Source organism: Falco cherrug, chromosome 5 (assembly GCF_023634085.1).
Source record: "Falco cherrug isolate bFalChe1 chromosome 5, bFalChe1.pri, whole genome shotgun sequence".
In the NCBI taxonomy this organism is placed as follows: domain Eukaryota; kingdom Metazoa; phylum Chordata; class Aves; order Falconiformes; family Falconidae; genus Falco; species Falco cherrug.
The window spans coordinates 41,072,897-41,093,614 of record NC_073701.1 but is presented as its reverse complement, the minus strand read 5'-3'; the positions used below and the strand labels follow the sequence as shown (position 1 = coordinate 41,093,614).

General features: G+C 36.6%; 2 protein-coding genes across 2 annotated transcripts in view; one reads left to right on the top strand and one right to left on the bottom strand.

Annotated features, from left to right (window-relative positions):
• The window catches only part of LRRIQ1 (leucine rich repeats and IQ motif containing 1), a 113,766-nt gene extending 105,673 nt beyond the window's left edge, over positions 1-8,093 (bottom strand). Inside the window, 7 exon segments of the mRNA XM_027815279.2 lie at positions 2-1,126; positions 1,297-1,371; positions 3,308-3,537; positions 4,242-4,344; positions 5,514-5,608; positions 6,603-6,714; positions 7,937-8,093. Coding sequence (XP_027671080.2) covers positions 2-1,126; positions 1,297-1,371; positions 3,308-3,537; positions 4,242-4,344; positions 5,514-5,608; positions 6,603-6,714; positions 7,937-8,065 — 1,869 coding nt within the window. The 5' untranslated portion in view covers positions 8,066-8,093.
• An 811-nt stretch (positions 8,094-8,904) lies between these two features.
• TSPAN19 (tetraspanin 19) lies at positions 8,905-20,457 on the top strand. Its single transcript, XM_005446211.3, is given in 10 exon segments — positions 8,905-11,337; positions 12,381-12,472; positions 12,581-12,654; positions 13,710-13,787; positions 13,790-13,839; positions 14,664-14,742; positions 16,547-16,651; positions 17,686-17,831; positions 19,154-19,288; positions 20,401-20,457. Coding segments are annotated over 10 exon segments (870 nt in total). The 5' UTR covers positions 8,905-11,283.
• The last annotated feature ends 261 nt before the right edge of the window (positions 20,458-20,718 follow it).

The window sequence follows — 20,718 nt, the reverse complement described above, 5'->3', positions numbered from 1 at the left end:
TGGTTTTTTTTTTTATAGTTGCTTGCTTTCTTTGGTTTTCCTCATATACTTTAGACCAAGATTTACATGTGTTCATCCAGTTTATTCTCTTTTTTTCGATATCATCAGGAAGAATTAGTCTGCTGGAACACTCAGCTACATCTTGAATTCTGTTCCAGGTCTCTCTGACTTCCTCATTAGCATCTCCCATTAGAAACATAGTTTTCTTCATTGTGTCAGACTGAGAAAACTGATCTTTGACTTCTCTAGTACTAGCATCTGGCTTGACATTTGGTGGACTGTTGTGTATATTGTTTGTCTTATTTTCTATCATGTCATTAGCTCCAAAATTAACAGATTCATCCTTGGAAGTATGAATATCCGAAGCTTTATTAAGAACTCTAGTTTGTGAGTAATTTTCTTCTACATGTAGTATTGAATTCAGGTACATGTTCTCATTATTTACGTGAGAAGAGTATTCCCTCTTCTCTGAACCTAGCACATTTGGTGTTGGTGTCAAATTTCTTTCTGCTGGAATCATCCAATTATTTGCTTCATCCATCATTTCAGCCTGGTCTTCTTTTTGTTCTTCTGCTTGTTTATTTAGTTCCTTCTTCTGTTCTCTTATTATTTCCATATTTTCTGTCTGCTTATCATTTTTTATGCTTTCTTTGTTTTCTTCACTGTCACTCATGACAGCTTTTGCTCTTTTTTCTCCTAGTTTTCTGTGTTCTTCTCTTATTTGCAGCTTGTTTTCTCTTTCAAGTCTCAGGCTTTCTTTCTTTTTCTCATATTCCTCACACCTCCTCACCCATGCCAAATATTCCTCTCTTTCAGGTACTTCTTGTCTTTTTTTCCCCTCTATTTTTTGCCTATTTTCTTCCATTTGCATCTTCATTTTTTCCTCTTTTTCTTTCATGTCTATCTCTATTTCTTTTAGTATCTTCTGCTTCTTTTTTACTTCATCTTTCCATTCTTTTAAGATGGGAGCATATTTTTTATGGACTAAAAATGATCTAAATCTAGCTTGGATTTTCACAGCTGCTCTGTTCTGTTGTTCTGCCAGGTGTTGTCTTTCTTTTGCTTTCTGCTTTTCCAAGGCCTTTTTCTCCTCTTCCATTTGCAGCTGTAGCTTCGTGATCCATTCCTAGGCCAAACAATTAGGATATACTTCAAACACACTTAAAATAGGACAGGTGTTGGTACATATTTATCATTAATAAACAGAATCTGGGGTATTAACTGTTCCAGAATAACATTTATTCCCAAATATATGATAGTAACCTCCCAGTTCTTTGACAAAAGCTTATTGTAGACCTCATGTTGCATCATTTTGTCTCTCCAAGCTTTCTTTTCTTTCTGTAACTCATCTTCTACTGCAGTTTGGTGTTTCTGCGCAACAATTTAACTTAAATGAATATTGTATGAAACCTGGAACATCACAAAACACCCTCTTTCCAATCTCCCCCATCTTTTTGACTTTCTAACAGTCTACTTTTGTGAACGCCTGAATTAAAATGAGAAATTCAGCTGTGTGAGTATCAAAATAAACAACTAGAAACTTGCATCAGTAATGCAGATTGGGTCATGTTCTGAGAGATGCATACCTTCAGAGACTCAGTGTATTGGTATTGACCCAAACAACTGCCATCTTCCTCTCCAAATTCCATGCTACTATTGAAGATGAAACCTACTTTTATGAAACAACCATTCAAAGTACAGGTAGATAACAGAAACATTATGGAAACAAACACTCTGAAAGTAGCAGTCTCCCTTTAATTAGACTGGTATGATGCTGGTAATCTTAAAATCTTTCAAACAGGAATTTTGTCCAGTAAAGCTAAAGAATTTTTTTTCACTGAAATTGTTTCTAAACAGAAAATGAAAGTTCAAGTCTATTTTCTCGCTACTTGCAAATAAATAGCATGTCCCTCCTTTCCCAACATATTCTCGATCAGAAAAAAATCTCCAAATGATTTGGAATTACATCTGACTGAAAATTAGCAAACAGTAAGCACCTAAAAACCAGAGGCTGATCCAGAATCACATAGTTCTTGGTGGAGCCAAGACAAATCAGTACCAGCCAAATCAAATACACAGCAGGACATGAAGGAACAAGTACAAATAAACTACCATTTCCAACTTGGAGCATGAAGTCTCCCAGGTGCCTAAGCACTGCTTTTCATGCATATTCAGAAGCATGCCGTTCAGACAACAGGAGACTAGACTTCTAGATAATTCTGTAATGGAGGAAGTTAGTCACTTCTCTCACCTCCAAAAAGAGTGCACTAGTGACAGTACTATCAAAGTGTCTAAATAGGGATGTGCCCTAACTTGTCTGGAGAAAGAAAGCCATTCTACATCCAAAAATGGTTTGTGACATCAAAGAACAGAGGAAGCCTTATTAATTTTGTGGCCTATTGAAAATGGAGCTATATCAGACACTGAGCTGGCCTTCAGACATCAAAGGTCTTTTCACTTACTGAGCTCTTCCTTAATTTTGGTGACCTGAATTACCTTGCTGGGACCAAATTGCCCACTTCTTTCAGAAAGCTACAAATTAGTTAACTGAAAACGCAGTGTTAATGCATCTCTCAAAATACAAATATTTAGGCTAAATAATACAATATTGTGGCCCCACATGTATAATGTCTGAGGGTTACATTTCTTCATGTTCTTATGCTCTTGTGGAGAGCTATCAAATTTTATCCCTCAGTATGCATCATGCACTACAGCAAAACACAACTAAATACTCTGAGAATGTGACCGGTCAACATACGGAGACATGTTCTGTTGTGGCAGAACTCCGTAGATGAAGTCTGACTCAATTTCCCAGATACAGACAAGAAAAGGGCATATTGTAACTTTTACCTAGATGAGGTACAGCACCAGCATTTCTGAAATTAGTAATTTTGGTTCAGATTACCTCACCTACGATTTTTCATCTAAATATGAAATTGGGTTGGGAGGTCCAAAGTAATGAAGTATTTTCTATTAAGGCACAGTGACTATTTTTCATTTGCAAATAATTTAGCACAACTCTAATTTCCAGTACTTTGGCTGGTGTCACAATATAAAAACTGAGTAAGGGTAAAGCCTAAAGAATAATTTAACATCTAGCATAGCAAATTCATTCACTGCTGAACAAAGCAGTAAACACATAAACCCCAATGGATTATATATATAAATCTTACATCTCGCTTTGGTATCACAAGTAGACAGAGTTTAGGACAGTTATACAGTTTGGGATAGTACTCTCTTTTTCACATTATATGTTGAATTCACATAGTCTAGATGGGAACAGGTTGGCTTCAGTATCATTAATTACCTTATGAAGAAGCTCTAACTTTATTCTTTCAGCCTCAAATTCCTCCAGATGCAGCACCCTTCTTGTGTGTTCCTCTTCATTCCATTTTTCATGTGCTTCCCCCTCAGCTTTCCACTTTTTCCTCTTCTCATCTTCCAGCTCCTTTTGTCTTTTCACCCAGTACTCAAACACCTGTCCACACCTTTCTTCTGCTTCACAGTGAGTAAGGCTTATGCTCATTTCAGCATCAGCTATGAATTTGTAATCAACCAAGCAAACCTTTTATTTAACTTCCTAGTAAATATTGGGGGACATTAAACAGTCTTAATGACAAGAAAAGGATTCTGTGCTGATACAGCCAGGTATATATATCCCCAAGGAAATCAAAACTACAACATGAGTCTTTTCTATCAAAGAAGTCTTATTATCATGATGCACACTTACTGACTCTGCTACAATCGTACTTATTCTATCAATGTATATTTCAGGATTACACTTTGGCTTCAGGATTAATGTCATCTGTAGCTATCAGCAGGGGTTTTATAACAGTTGCACTCTACCTCAAAACATGTAAAGGGTACAGTGAAGTGAAATGCTCTCAGCCAGTGTGGCTATAAAAAAATAAAACAAGTTGTGGCCACAGCACAGCCTACTTAGTGTCTCTAATCTGGCTTCCATTTGTATTCATAATTATTTAAATAATTTTTGGGTAGTATTTTTTGAAACAAATTTCTATCAAAACATTAAAGACTAGGATACTTTTGTGATCCTGAAATGAGATAAAAGCACAGGTATTTGCTCATGTCCAGCTCATGAAATAAAAAAATCTATTGCATACTGTGCTGTGTCATTCTTTACAAAGAATGTTACAATATTTATGAAAACAGAAAAGCAGGAAACAGTGATGTGACACTAAAAAGATCAGCTCACCCAAACAACTAATGCATTTGCTTACCTGTAACAAAATGGTCATCAGTGACCACTTCACTGGTGGACCGACTATTATAACTAGGTGTTGCAGCAATCTGCAAGTCTTCATCTTCAGTTTCAAACCGTACCTAATATAATTTAATATTGTCATTAAAGAACAAGAAAAAATTAAAAGCATAACATTATAAAAATCTTCCAGAATAAGAATGAGCTTTTCATGATATGACAAGCACAGTAATACAAAACCTACTACTGACTGGAATCCTTAGACATTGAATAACGCAAATGTACCCATCAAAATATTGTTTGCTAGAGTAATAAATATTGGATTATTTCTTTGTGTTTTTTTAATATATTTTACATTTTTACCTGAAAAATAAATGTTTGCGTTTGGGATTTGTTTTACTTTCTGTGGAACTAAGCACTATTTATGCATTAATACTGTTATGCACATAGGGGAGGAGATAGTTACAAAGTAAATTTTTAAGAAGTCTATGTGAAAATAATGCTATAGGCACAGAGATTGCTATATTTATTTCATTGTTCTTTGCTGGCAAGAAGTAATCTATTCCTTCTCATTTATCATCTGTTCATCACATGCGTGGGGCATATGTTAATATTTGTAATGCTGCTGAAGTCACATAAAGTAATTGTGCTGTTCTAAACAATGGTCTTCGGAGACTCATGTTTGCAAACGTGCTCCCAATAAAAGCCAGACAACAAATTAAAAGTGATTGAATTAAATACAGTTTTATGTTTTTCTTAGAACTTTAGCAAGTTATTTAATCGAATCGTATGAAAATATAAGAGAACCTAGGTTCATAACTCTTGATTTGTCTTTGAAAGTTACAGACATTATGTTTACCTTTTCTATAAAATAATGGAATATATTAGTAGCAAGATTAACAGTAGCACATCCTCCTGATCATCATAAAAGTAACGATTAGAGAAGTTTAAAAGTGTTATCATACTATTGAGACAATATTCTGCAAATAATTAACAATAAAGAGTTATTCTGTTTTGTTTAATTTTGGCTTTTGTGCTCAGCAGCTCAACTACTGACACAGAGAATTTATTCCAAATTTTAAAACTTATAGATGTGGTGTATTACAGCTGATATCCCAGTTCTAAAGAACAGCATATACAAACTCATCTTAACACTTTATGGATAGTCTGACAGCAACAAAACTGAACACATCTACCGGTCTCCTCAGGAGGCCAACAAAGCAAGTGTAAATTATCTAAATTACTTAATAGATTTTTTTTTCAATATAAATATTGTTTAAATGGAGTATACCTCTTTTTTAAATTGATCCGGATTTTCATTATATTCAGAAGCCAATTCTGCCAAGTAATCTGAAGCATGGCAAGAAACTACTCCATAAATGTTACCTAAAGAAGAAATAAATATAATTTAGTACATAAAGAGACAATCCCTTACCAGCACTCAGTTCTGCTCTATATTGCTTAGCTACTATATTTCCATAAACTAAAATAAAGGATTGTTTTTCCTTTAAAATTCTTACACGCCCACCCCATTTTTACTCAAATATGTATGGGAGTCATTTCTCTACATTAAAAGCAGCAAATACATGTAACCAAAACACACACTGATATTGTAAGAATCCAGTGACAGCAAGTATGAAAGAGAATTTCACAGCACAGAACACAGAACAACATCTTCTGTGTAGAAAAACACAGTAGAACTTGTATTGGGCAGGTCAAAAACTGACAAAGAACTGAAAAAGTAATAAAAAAAAAAAAAGTGTCCATTACAAAAAACAGATAGAAAGAAACCTTCCTCAAATATTAAAATATATTGACAATATTGAACATTTGTTCACAAAGACTGTTACACTAAATGAGTGTTAAACCCAAGATGATGTGAAAAAGAACAGAGCAGCCAGCTCTCTGGCACATAAGACTATGAGCTTGTCCTCAGTCACACAGCTGACATGGCAATATTGTTCCCCAATGACAAGGTCATTTCATTTAATGCTAGCTTGGATATCTCTAAAGACAGACTTTAAACATACCCTATGTGGTTCAATTGTATCTGAACTCTTAGCTTCATCTCCTAATGACTTCATTTCAGATTAAGAGTCTGGCCTAGGTCCTGGTCCAGGGAATGATCCTGCACCTTACCTCGATCTATGGTTTGGCATCAGATGAATTTTTAGAAAAATTCAATTCATACTCTGATGTTAGACAGCATTGCATAGGTTTATTCCTAGAGATTTCCAGCATGCATTCAGAAGCTGTTGCAATAGGTTTCACTGCTTGCTTTACTTAAACATTTGCATCGTTTTACTGATGATTGTTAGTCAAACTTTGACTGGCAATACAAGGTGCATAAATATTTCATTTAACTGTGACCCCTGCTTACTTGTCGTTCCTTCATCTTCTAAGTCTTGCAGTATAAGTTTTTCAGCATCTTGATTTCTGCTCTTTATAAAGTTTAAATAGGAGAGAACTGATTCTGGCAAGTCATCTGAAATCTAGAAAAACATGGCATTTGACATAAATTCTACATTTTCATATCACAGCCATTACCAGAGGTAAATACTTGACATGCAAGAACAAAGACTCACTTTTGGCTTCACCTATAAAGCACTGATGGAGATTTAGTACCTGCTGCTAACAAAATTGTTCCCAGTTCCTGTACTCTTCGCATTGTCTTACCACCCACTGACCAATTAATAATTCTCATTTTTAATTACATTCTAATTAAGTTTTGATTGGAACACATTTTAGTAACTTATTTTCTACTATCTTCAAAAACATGTTTCAATTAACATTTTCTTTATAATTGTTTTGGACCAAGAAATTACGGAAAATGTTAAGACAAAAATTAATGAATACCTATGATGCACAGGATCTTTTTCTTAAAAATGTTCAGACTCTTTAGAAAATAAATTAATTTTAAATTTACTAATGTTTAAAGTATGCACGCAAATCAGATGCTTCAACTTTCTTTACTGCACACTTCCTATTCAAAAGACCGCCTTTTACTGCACGGATTTGGGAAAATGGACTGCCTTCTCTCAGATATGTAAATTCAGCTAACATTGCTAGCATTCAGCATGTAAGTGCTTAAATAATTCTCACTGATGCCTTTGCCTATCTTTATGTCATATTAAACACATGATTTATGGTCACATATGACCAATATCATGTGCCCCAATATCCTACGGACCGATCCTTTTGCTACAAATCTGAAAGATTTAAATAACTGAAAAGGAACCAAATAACTGGTTGGATTTCAAAGGAAAATCTTTCCCCAACATAAGAAGCCATCCAAAAAGAGAGGACCTGAAGCACTACTTTAGATGAAATTAGTATCTGGAAGTCTTAAAACATAAGTCAGTCTCTTTTTAAGATTTAAATACAGATTTAAATAAAGAATCATTGGCTTATTCATCCGTATTTAATCTAACCCATCAGCTTAATAAAAGCTTCCAGCTTCAGAGGATTCTAAAACAAATCATTATCTCAGCATCTGATTTTCTTACTTAAGCAGAATGCCAATATCCATCTCATTTATTGGCTTGTCACCACTGGAGGTTACATTTTTCATGAAGCAATATTACTGAGACTACTTTTAGAAGAAATCTTCAGGCTAGGTATTTCAGGAAAAATTTCATTCACGAGATAGGCTTTCCTACGTCCATATTACTTTCAAGCAGAAATAGAGTAAGTTTTAGCCCACTAAATACTTACTGTCTCACTGTCACTCAAAGCTTCTTCTAATACCTCTGTGTCAGAATTATCTGCTTCAAGGGAAGAAACACTAATTCTGCTTAATTCTGTTTCTATTTCTTTTTCAATTCCTTCAGTATCTTCAAACATTCTGCTTTTCACAGTGTCTTATCTGTTTTCAAAGCTACACAAAGAAAATACAAACTTTCAGCAGTGCATGAACCAGACGGTGCTCATTTAGCATAAATTTATTGAGATGTATTTATTGAACGTGAAAAAGGAACAGCAGTTTGTTCTGAACAGCTCACTCCATACCAACAAGCAAAAAAACAAGAAAAATGTGGTTTGTGATAAGAGAATCCGTCCTCAGTCTACCTCTCTAAATTTTGCAAGTGTTACAAAATTTGAGTGTTAAAAACCTCTGCTTGATTGCTGCTCCTTGTGGACAGGATCAGCGGTATACCTAAGCCTCACAAGGCTGTTTGTTTTTTTTTTGCAGCCCTAGTAGCTGCAAAGAAAAAAAAAAAACTTCAAACAATAAATACATATTAACAATTACGAAATAAGACTAAGAACCTAGGAAGCACTCCATGAAGTTGCAATGATACAGAGAAAGCCATGAGAAATGGCCCAACTCACTTAAGTACAAGACTTTATAGACGGATGGTGATAGGAGAGGAAGGGGTCCCTCACAGTCCCCCGTCCCTCCGCAATGCGGACCCCTCTCCTCAGCCGTAGCTCCGATTAGGGGATAAGGGGGGCAGTCTAGACCCGCTACCTCAGAAGCAGCGAGCAACTGCTCGCCCCTCGCCGGCCCCTGGAGCAGAAGGGCGGCGCTGACTGCACCTCAGCCGTGGGGGCGGGAAGCAGTCCCCCCCAGATCAACTACAGCTCCCAGCAGGCCCCGCGGCGGGGAGCCCGCCCGCCCACCGCCGTTTCCCGGAAGGACCGTTGAGCCGCTCTCTGTATACTGGGAGTTGCAGTCCGTTCCTCAAGGCACCTATAGCCCTCCGCGACCTACTCGGTGTGGCTACTCACCTCTTGTTCAGCCGAGGTCCTACCGGAGTCGCCGCCTTTCTAGCTGGCTGCGGAGACCGCCCGCCCTCCCGCCCCGAAATGCCACAGTTCCCAACCGCCCCTGGTCAGACCCTCCGCGGGGAAGCCCGGAGCTCCGCCGCCGTGCTGTTAAACCGGGAGCGTCTCCACGGCAACGGGAAACAGCGGCCGCGAAGGCGAGCGGGAGGGTCCAAACCTGGCGAGCGGCTGGCGGGTGGCGCCGCTGGGGCGGGCGGCCCCCGGCGGGAGCTCCCTGCGTCAGCGCGGGGCACAACAGCGCGCAGCCCTTTTCGTAGTGTTTATTTGGTTTTGGTTATTATTATTATTTAACGTATTTTAAGCAGTAGACTGGAATTCAGTGTTTAGAATAACTTGGAATCAGCAATTAATTGAAAAAAAAAATAATAACCAGACCAAAGTATAGCAAAGGTGGCTTAAAATACAATGGTTTGGCGTCCTGTCTGCCAGGAGAACTGCAGAGGCGTGAGAAATGAGAGCCCGCCAGGCAGCCCTTCGGCATTCGCGGGCCGGGGCGCCGCGGCGGCTTGGAACGGCCGGCGGCCCGCTGGCGCCGGGGGCCGGGGCGGGGGCCTGCGCTGGGGGCCGACAGCGACAAATGAGAGTTAAAAATATATATCAAAGAGTGCAGGGAATGGCTCATACAAATGACATGAGAGCTGGAGAAAATGGCCAGTAGTTGGAGAATTAAAGGCTCCGTGCAATTCAGTCTAGCAAAAATGATACGGGGCAGGGAGGGTGCAGATGGTGATAATTTCGGTATGTAGCGGTGCTTGTAGGGTATGCATCTGTCCTTAAAGTCTGATTACGAATACCAAGGTGCAAAGGAAGGTTAACAGAAAAATATGAGCTGAAAGGTAAAGACAGGTTTTACATACAAAATGAGCACCTTTATGAGCAATGAGAAGGATCTGCCCAGGATGGTAGGCATTTTTCCCATCTACTGTCTTTAAAATAAACCGAGTACCTTTCTGAATGACTTACAGATGTTAACTGCAAAATACAGGATTCATGAGCAATCATTTACTATTTTGTCACTAGTATTAATGGATGAGTAAGACATTTAAATCTTAAAACAATGGAAACTCACGCTTTTGAAATCCACCCTGCGATTTCTCTCACTTTACAGCAGCGAACTTTTCAATGTGGTCAAGTCTTCAAGCACTGAGTTGAATGTGCACTTGATAGTTGTTTTGTAATGTGTGTTATGCTGTGATCATGGTGACCGAAGACCATGGGCACTGTGTCATGCCTTTAGCAAACAACTTTGCCAATGAAAAAGATGTTTCTGTTGGCCTGTTACCTGTAACCAGGAGGTCAGGACCAATCAACACAAGAAAACTTCTCTATGTAAGGATGTGGTTAAGTTGGACTTTAGGTAAAAAACATCGTTATGAGACTGTGCTCTTTAAGGTAGGAGAGAAGTTTTCAGAGGTGGTAAGGATTTTCTTGTAACAATGTAATGTCAAATTATATAATTTTATAAAGATAATATTTCTATTTTTCAGATAAACTGATTTGTTATTAAAATGGCTCAAAATAAAGCATTGAAACTGCATGGTTATTACAACAGACCTATTGCAGGTGGCAGTTTTCAAGTGAAGTATGTAACCATTCAGGGGTTTTTACTAGAACGATGCATTGCACTAGTGTTTTAATACATTCTGGTTTTGAAAATTCTGATGAAGTTTAGTTACTCTTAAAAGTAGTGGATCTTCTTCAGGGAAAGTGCAAAACTAGTTATCTAATACTGTCTATAAGTTTACGTGGTGCATTATTGACTCAAATCCACTGCTGAGCTAGTTTGAGAAACTTACAGCTTTTTTCATTGTGCAGTTCAGCAACAGAAGTTTTATAATCCAGGCAATGAGGATCTCCACAGGCCAGGCAAACTTGTGTTTGCTGAATCTTTTCTTCTATTCAACAAATTTGATACATATGTTACATATGTTTTGTATGTAAAATAAGTTGTTAATGCAAGGTATTTTGTGACCGCAGAAGCTTCATCTTTGTCATTTTTTTCTGTTTTACAAGTAACAGAAGACATAACTTCTTATTGTAATCAATCTGTAGTAATTCTGACAGCAGACGAGAACAATTCCTTTCAAACAAATCCCTTTGCATTAGAAAATACTTTCTGAAGAGTATGCCTATGCTGGTTATGTTCACACATCTGTGCATATCTGTGTGCCTGCCTGCCTTACATATGAGAAGTGTAGCACCACTGCCGTTGGCAGCCATTGCAGAAACCATTTTCTAACACTGCTGCTGTTGGACTCCTCTCAGCTTGTACCATGAAGCCAGGCAGACCAAAATGCCAGGGTATGTTTACAGAAGAGGCAAGACAGGCGAAAGGGAACAAAGGGAAGTGGGGGACAAATAATACAAGTTTCACTCTGTGCAAAAATCTTGACAGGCCCAGAAGACATGGTATCCCATAATGATGATGATGATGATGATAATAATAATAATATATACATATAAAAGTACTGTAGCAGAGAGTCTACAGTGCTAGCAATCTTTCCCGTTAAAATATGCTAAACTGTGCTCAAGGTGAGAATGCTTATATGACTTCACTGCAGTCCTTTTGACAGCTACAAGTGTTTGCACTTTGAGTTGGTACTCAGGTTCTAAAGCACACCTTACATGTATTTCAGGGGCAGTTGCTACGGGCAGGGTTTCTGCTTGCCCTTCCATTGGCCAAGCACCCACTTGCTATTGATGACAGATGATTTCTTGATTTAATTTAAAAGGTATTCAACTTTTCACACCCTGTTACATTCTGCAACAGAAATTGGGGGAAAAATTAAGTGGGGATGACTGGGAGATTCACTTCACAAGCATAAAGTTTTACTTCAGAGTTTAGTCCGAGACAGTTGGTAGCACTGTTTGACAGCTGTCATGGCTTTGCTAGAATTGTGTGCTGGATCGTGCTGAAATCATTAGGCTGTATCTGCTATTGAATCAGGTTGTGTAGACAAAGGAGGGCTTATATCTTTACTGTCGTTCTTTCTCTTCATTTCAGCTGGTATCCTTAGTAATTAGTAAACTAAGTGTAATGAAGAATGTACGGACAAGTGTATGCCAGGCTATGTAACTCTTGCCATCTTTGCGATATAAATCTTGCTATGTACATGCTGCCTCCAAATGTCTTTAGTAGTTAAGAAAAAAATGCTAAAAAAAGAAATACATATGCACAATGTAACATTAAAAGAAACTGAGACCAGACACCATCTTGATGCTTCTACTGTTGCTACTATTATCTTGTTCAATGTATCAGGTGACTGTTTAAATTTATAAAGCATTACCTGAAGAAAATAAATCCTGTTGTAATTGATAGGCTTAGTTATATCTGTTTCATATTAAACTGAATATATGATTATATTTTCAGCTGTGATTCAAAACTGAAAACAGAAGAATGAAAATAAGATAGAAAATACCAATACAGAAGTACTACTTAAATGTCTTCAATGGAATTTTCTTGGTAAAAATTCTGTTTTCAATTTCTTATTTAGCAGCTTCAAACTAATAATTTAAAAATGTTTTGAATTAAAAGAGTAATCCTCTTTTCCCCACCCCCCGCCCCACCCCGGCTCTGTGTCTTATGCTTTAGACATTTGGTCTGTGGCTTTTATTTGACAGAAGCAATTTATTGAGTGTGTTATGTGAGTATAAATATATTTTTTCTTTTGTTTCAAATGACTGCAGGATAAATCAACAGAAACAGTGATAGATTTTTTTTTTTTTCACAAGGTGGCAGTATTGGATTGAAATGCATAGGGTTTTTTTTGTTCTGTATATTTTTCATTGTTAGTATGATTATCAAAATAGGGGAAATATATATCATTATATCTACAATTTATATATCATTATAATTTATACAATTTATTTCTGTTGGTGTATGGCATATAGATGAATCACTATATAAATCAACTCTATTGATCTTTTCCTTATATAATTTTCCACACTGCATTTGGCCTGCATTTGACAAGAGTTTAGATCCCTTAGATGAATATGTGGGTGAAATAAACACAGGTTGGAGCTTGGGCCTCTCCATATACATATTCCTTTTTCCCAGGGTGTCTATCAAATCGTTTCACAGAGAAGAAAGTTTTGGGTCACATAACAACAGTTGTGCCCTTAAAGAGTTGTCTGCATTGGCTATGCCAAGGAGCATCAGTTCGCAGCTGATGGGATGGGAACCATGCAATGCAGTAATTCTGGGATGAAGCATTTGAGATGGAAGTAATGAAAACCCCTGCTACTTTCCATATCTGTGCGTAAATGGTTAAAGTAGAAATAGAAAACCAGCCAGTGACAAAGAGGGAGGATAGCATTGAATCTGTTCTATTTAATGAGAACTATATCTTTGTCCACATAGTATTTGTACATGTGCTACTAATTTTTGGCAAACAGGAAAAATCTGTAAACTTGTAATTGTTCTCTGATTTCATTGGGAGTGGTTCACATTGTTCAACTTAGTATGTTCTGTTTACATCTCATACGTTGTTACCATCCTCTGAATTTATTAAAATATCTCTTTTTATTTCTGTGACTGTAGAGAGCATAAATAATAATAATACCCTTTTATCATACAACTATTTCATCTTTTCAGTAATTGCATTGCAAAGATTGAATTGTTTTTTTAGAATAAGTTTGTAAATGGAAGTCTCAAAAAAGAAAAAAAGAGAAGTGACAGTATGAATACATTGTGTTACAGTTTCTTCAGGTGAGAACCAGCTAGTGGCATATATTTCTTGTCTGTTAGTTGGAATTGGATCTGTTATTACTTTTACATCAGCTTGAGATTCCTTGGAAGTGTTGTGGAAATCAAATGTCTACTAGTTAGAGTAAGTGTAAATCAGACTCCAACTTTCTCATAAACTGAAAGGGAGTTTTGTTTTTAATTTAGTATTGAAATTATGCAGAGTAACTATCTCTCAGTATGTGCTCATGTGCTTAGTATGTGCTGAAGAAATAAAAAGTTTGCCCCAAAATATGGAAATTGAGAGTATGGTTATGAAGTTGTTACCTATGCAGACCTACCTGGATACTCCAGTTACATACAATTCCTGCCTTTTAAGGGAAGAAGACTTTAATTTTTAAAAATTACACTGTAACTATACATTCTTATGATCACTTTGATTACATTTTTTCCTTTGCCTTTTGTTTATTGTCACCCTTTTTCAGTGATCTGTTTTAGACTATGTGAAGGCTGAAGCAGAGAACTGTTCTACTGATTCATTTGTTAAGCACTATAAATACCAATTGCCACAGCAGTAAGAGGAGCCCAGATACTATATCTAGACATCTTGTTCCTTCTTCCTGCTTAGGTACTTAGGGTAAGTACCCTGATAATTCAAACAGGAAATAACGAAATGAAAGTTTTCTTTAGTGGGGCGTAGCTGCTTAACGGTGGCTTTTGTTCTTCATGTCCAAGACAGTTACGGCTTTGTCTTTAAGCCCAAAACAGTGAGTTGTGCTCTGCCGGAAGCATGCCTCTTAAACTATGATGTCACTTTCTAAGGGTTTCCAGGAAAAGAATATTTCTTACTTTTGTTGGAATGACTCTAAATAATAGTCATGAAGGATTATACATGAGCTTCTGGAATTTTTTGTTGCATTGCTCACTTTCAGTATTATGTTTGTACATAATTTGGGGGTTTTATTTCAGTATATGAGTTTTCAAATCCTGGTGTTTTTTACCCAGATGGCAATACTGGTGTTGATACTCCTGAAGAAAGAAGAGATATGTAAATAAATTATGTGAAACTGCTGATAATTTCAAAATAGTTTCTTGCAATTAATTAAAAAAATGCTTTTAGTCAGTTCTCACTGTATGCTGTATTACTGTTGGTTTGAACGTACGCATTCTACACGTCAACCAGACATAGAAGATGTGGAAAACTTAATTTGAGGAATTCAGATGCTTCAATGATTTTAAAGGGGAGTGCATGATAATATATTTTCAGTTTCTCCTCTGCAACAAAACATACTCTTCCTGTTCAGGAATGTTGAATCAAGACTGTAAGGGACAGCTTTATTCCTTTTTGAGGAATGGCCTGTCCCTCTTTCCTGGACATCAGCAGAGGAAGGAGAAGGCATTAGATGCTAACCTGTGTCTGTTAGCAGGTGACAACAGTACTCTACTATACAATTGATAATAGGAGTCATTGGTATCATGGCATGCAAAATATACTAATGAATTACTAATTTTATTGTTTGAGCCTGTATTTTAGGTCCAAGTAGAGATCTAATATAAGGAATATGTATTTTCGCTTTTAACAAGAGGAAGCAACAGTAAATACCAACATAACTGTTGTCACTAGTAACTTCTGCTTTGAAGCTTTATTCAGTCATTTAATTTTTTTACATATAGCAACTCCAATAGCTTGAGCACTCCTCACAATATTATATGAAAGGTAATCTATACTGAATCCATACTGGTCCTGCTGCTTCCCTGTTCCATAATTCCAAAATATATGGTTTGAGAAAACCTCCCCTGACAGTGGTTTCGTAAGGTTCATACAGTTCTCCCAATCCAGCTGCTATTCAGGCAGGGTATAGCGCAAATAAATTAGTTTTACTCCATCAAAATGCATCTATATCATCAAAATTTTTTTCATTAAATGTTAATTTATAATGGTGGAGCCCTCCTTGTTTTATGTGATAGTTTTGCATATTGAAAGATTTGAACTGTCAGGAATGATGCATTCTGGAGTCAGCTATTTGTGCTAGGAAAATTGGTTGAAAGATTGCAGTTAAATTTGTTTTATAGTAACTGTAATTGCAGTTGATCTCAACCTTAATTAAGTGTTGCTGAAGTATAATAAATGACGGTAACATCATCATTCACTGTGCAAGGTTTTGAATTTTGTTCTTAGGCTGGCTGTAGCAAGGGGAATGAGTTGGAGAAGCCTCACTTTTTTCTTGTTTTGCAATGAAACCTTTCAGTGGCCTAGGAGTTATCCTCTGTATGTATTCCCTGCTACAGTGTCTATAAATCACACTGTGATCAGCTTGCCCACTTCAATTACTGCTGAAGGTGTATTTTAATGGGCTTTGCAAAGATGTCTAATCAAGGGCCAATATGAATTACTAACTCCCCTAGCCCAAAGCAACACGCCCTGGCCAGATTTGTGCTCACACAAGTTTGTATCACATTAGATATAGAATCAAGTTTGGTTTTATGCTTATTATTATATGCCTCTGTGCTTATTAAAAATGAGAGATAGGAATTACTACTTCAGGACAGAACAGATGCATCTAACTATGTTCCCTGGCTCTTTGGGCTCCATTCAGGCTAATCACCTTGTGTCTGCTAGTGCTATGTATGTGATTTGGGTCATTTCATTGATCTTTTGCTTTCAACTTTCCCATTAGTGCAATGGCTATGACATGTCTTAGATCATTTTGGCAAATTGGTTAGAATGCTGCTGCTTGCAAGTAACCCTTGAAGAAACCTGAATATCAACAAAAGATCAAAGATTGTATGATCTGTCCACACTCTTATCAATATGCATATATCAAATGCTATACGTATTTATGAACAGCTCCACAATCAATGGAACAAAAGAATTGATTAAGTTATTTCTGAATATGGGAATGAGAATCTGGCTGAGCAGGTACCTCTGCGGAACATTCTGAATGCTGTGCAGCACAATGTAAGGAAAAAACCCCACAAAATATCACCACCAAATACATTGCCTCAACCAAAAATGTGTATAGCAATCAGAACTTTTAAAAAAACCCTCCGTTAGCAAAATATTAATTTTTCAAGATCTGCTGCTAATATCTGATGTGAGTGGGCAGATTCCTTGCTGTTATATGGAATATTATGGATGAGATTAGGCTTTTGAAGGACTATGTAGGAGCAGAAGTTCAGGTCACTGAAGTTTACTGCTGCTGAAAAAAAGATGAGTTGCCTAATATCTTTGACTGCTAGATATCATGAAACACTTGGTCTGCTTAGGTCACAATACTGACCTGAACCATGGACAAGCAGAGACACTATGAGGTCAAAACAGAGCTCCTACTGTGAGAGCATTTAAATAGGTATTGCACTGAGACTCAGAAATAATGCTGAAAGCCTCAAATGAGCTTGCAAATCAATACTGTCAGCACACATACTTAATTATTAATCATAGTAATTTTTGTGGCCTGGCAGCATGTAATTTGTTTAATTTGTTTCCTTTTTCAGAAAAGTCCTTTAAAGCATTTGTATAGGATCAGTTATTCTAGAAGTTGTTAGCAATGTTTTTGACCAGTGGCCTGCTATCTATGCTTCAACTTAATTCTGCATCATGAGCTTTTAATTACACTACAATTTAACAGTTTAATATGGTTTAATATGCTTCTATAGACCAGCTGTGAGTCTGTTAATATAACTTCTTGCAGAGGTGAGTTTCATAGTTCTGGACGAACATTGAAGATAACTTACGAGTCTGAAAGAAAGTTCCTTTCAAAAGTGTATTTTAAATTCATATTTTTCTTAAGTCTGTACTGTCCAGTGCATATGATGGGAAATGATACACAAAGGGGAATCATCCCCTGCAGAAAACTCTCTCTACTGAATACAGAGGGAAACTATGTAGCTAATTTAATCAACTAATAGCTAGCAGTAGTTGGGGTGAAAATGCCTCTGTGCAACAGTCTTTATACATATTAGAATTATCACATTACAGGATTTCTATTCTATATGGAATGCTGTGGAAGATACAATGTCACACAGTGGGAAAGGAACAAAACCAAGGAAAATAGTACTCAGATCCCATGTTCATGCACAAAATCCAGTCTGAAGAAATGGTTTTGTGATGTCCCAAGTGATTCAACATACAGTATCGTAAGAAATAAAAAACTTGTCTTGAAGACTGTAATTTTTGCTACTAAATGGACTTTGGAAAACAATATGTACAATGTGTTTTCCACCAAGACTTGTTTTACAAATGCCAAAGTATTAATAATATTCATTATTTTGTCTTTGGTCACTCTGAAGCCTTGGCTTTTACTTGTTAGGTGTCAGTCATGTAGGCAGTTCTAAATTAAGGATACTTCAAGAAAACAGGAGTTGTGCCTGGTCGGTATCACAGGGACATTTAGTAGTAGTTTAAGAAGTAGTAGGTGTCTTGGCATTCTGAAATCCATGCTGGGCAAATCAATGATGACAACGGAAAGTGACAGTATATAAAAAGCATACAGTACATTTTCCACTTGTAATTACTATTCATTACTTACAGAACATCAGCAATGTCTCCACCTGTTTTTATTATCTGTTTCCAGAGCATCTCCAGTACTTTACAAGACAGAAGGAATGAGCAAGGCATTGAAATAGGCTATGTGTTTCCTGAGATCAGTTCATGTTAGCATTTACATGTCTTAATATCAAGGGACTAGTTTGCATAGGACCATCAGATATCATCACCTGAGCTGGAGCGAAGTGATAAATATTGTCTTCTATAAACTCTCCAGTGTCAATAGTACTATCCAATGAGAACAAAAATTAAATGGGCAAAGGTTGTTTCTTGAGAATGCAGGACAGTAAATAATAGAAAGGATGTTGTCAAATGGCATCTAGTTTTGTCTTCCCTCACTCATCAGTTTGGAATTGTTCCCTGTTTCTACAGACCCTTGTCATTATTAAAAGATCACTCCAAAGTATAGAAAGCATTTATTTATATATTTTATCATATTTATAGCTACTTTAAGCTATGTAATAATTTATACTTTGTTTGTAAAAGCAATATAATAAGCATAGACTGTAGTCTGGAAAATACCCATGTCCATTTTGGGATGCATAATGCATGAAAATAGTGAAAATTTGAAGATATTCTTTCAAGCTTTTACTTGTAAGGTAATTTCTCAGTTATGCTCACATAAAAGCAAATTCCCTTTTGATTAAGTCACAAGCTCTGGAACATTTCCATACAAAAATATCAGATTTACTTAAGAACCATCTGTTTAGTTTGGATAATTTTAAAAATGTTATAGCTAACTCTCTGCAGTACACATTACTAATGTATTTGCTTTCTGGCAAGTAAATATCAGAACCCATCATAACATGCAGAAAGTTCTGAATATTTTAAAAGTATGTTCTTATAAAGATGCAATATGAATTCAAAAGTTGAAATTGTTTTTCCTGAAAACTGTTCATCTGTACTTGCTTAGGGATGTGAAGAATATTTAAATATGTGTTTTGAAAACAATGTTTTGATCTTAACTGCGATTACTATCAGCCTGCTGATTAGCCAGGTAAGAATAGTTTTAAGCAAAACCCCACAAAATACTAATATTCTGCTGGGGGTAAAAATCAGTTCAGTGCCATTTGGCTTTGGCAGGCTTTCTGAAATTTTGTAAAGCTTTCCATCAGTTTTAATTAGAAAATCAAGCACTGTCTGCCAACAAACTCCCATGTATTCAAGGATCATCACAGATGTCCGAAGTTTGTTGTGTGAAATATTTGACCTGACTTGTGAAAGCAAACAGTATTGCAAGGACAGGAAGTAGTTAAAGAGAATGTAAAATCTGTAGAGTAAAAGACCTCTTTTGTCCTCTACTTGTACAGAACCTAGTCCATGAATATGCTAAACCAAACAATACAAAATCATGAAGCCATGCTCCCCACATATCTATGAGAAAATTTTATTGGGTAAAAAGGAATAAAGCTTTCAATATCAAAACAAAATCATATGAATAATGGCAACAAGAATTGATTGTTCACTCCACAGACACCCTGAAAGTTGAGTATTGTCAAGCAGGCAGAATAATTTTTAATATCTCAATTTGTGAGGTTGAACATGAGAGTAGTTCATTTTTACTCAGGGAAAAGTATGACCTATTTTACCTCTTCCATATGTAGTACCTTCCCATAGAGGTACGTAATAGAAATATTCTGGCTATGGAGTGGGTCAGTTCAGTAATGAAAATGTTTCTTATTCATACTCATCTAATCCTCGCTAGCGCAGTATGTGTCTTGTGATCTTCCATGTACCATCATTGACACCTTCTTGTCAGATGGGAAAGAGCTGTTATCCCCATTCAAGGAGTTAAGACCAAGAATCAGAGAATCATTTAGGTTGGAAAAGACCTTTAAGATCATTGAGTCCAACTGTATTTAGATTCACAGGGCACTGGAACACTTAGCACTTAACTGAATTGTGTGACACTTGAAATAGATTCAAGATACTTCTGTAAATGTAGGTCCAAGTGACTTGCTGGAGATTACACAGCAAGCCTGTGCCAGAGCAGAGATTTCAGTTTGTGTGTGTCTTCAGGCACATGTCCTGATAATTCTCCTTTTTATTCTTCTGCATTATTATTCATAGGAGCCAGTTTAGCAGTCAGATTGACTCCATCAAGAGTGAGTAGCAACACTTTTTTTTCCTGTTTTTAACTCACCCTTTTTACTTTCTCAGATATTTTTGATCTCACTAATTAACTGGTCAGCTATTCAGAAACATCAGAAAGAATAAGATTTAGCCAAATGAATCATGAACTCTTCTGAGCATTGCTGTGATGCAAGAATTATCTGATCTGTGCCTATGACAGTCAATGAAGTGACTTCCACTGAAATTTTCATCAGGCTTTACACATTGTAATCATTAATATATTAACATTTGGGCTTTAATATCTTTGTTTATTGTTCATGGCTATGGTAGTATGCTACAAAATTGTGTGTGTTAAAGTCCAAGGTACTATGCTGTTTACTAGCTGGTTAATAAAACTTCCAGATA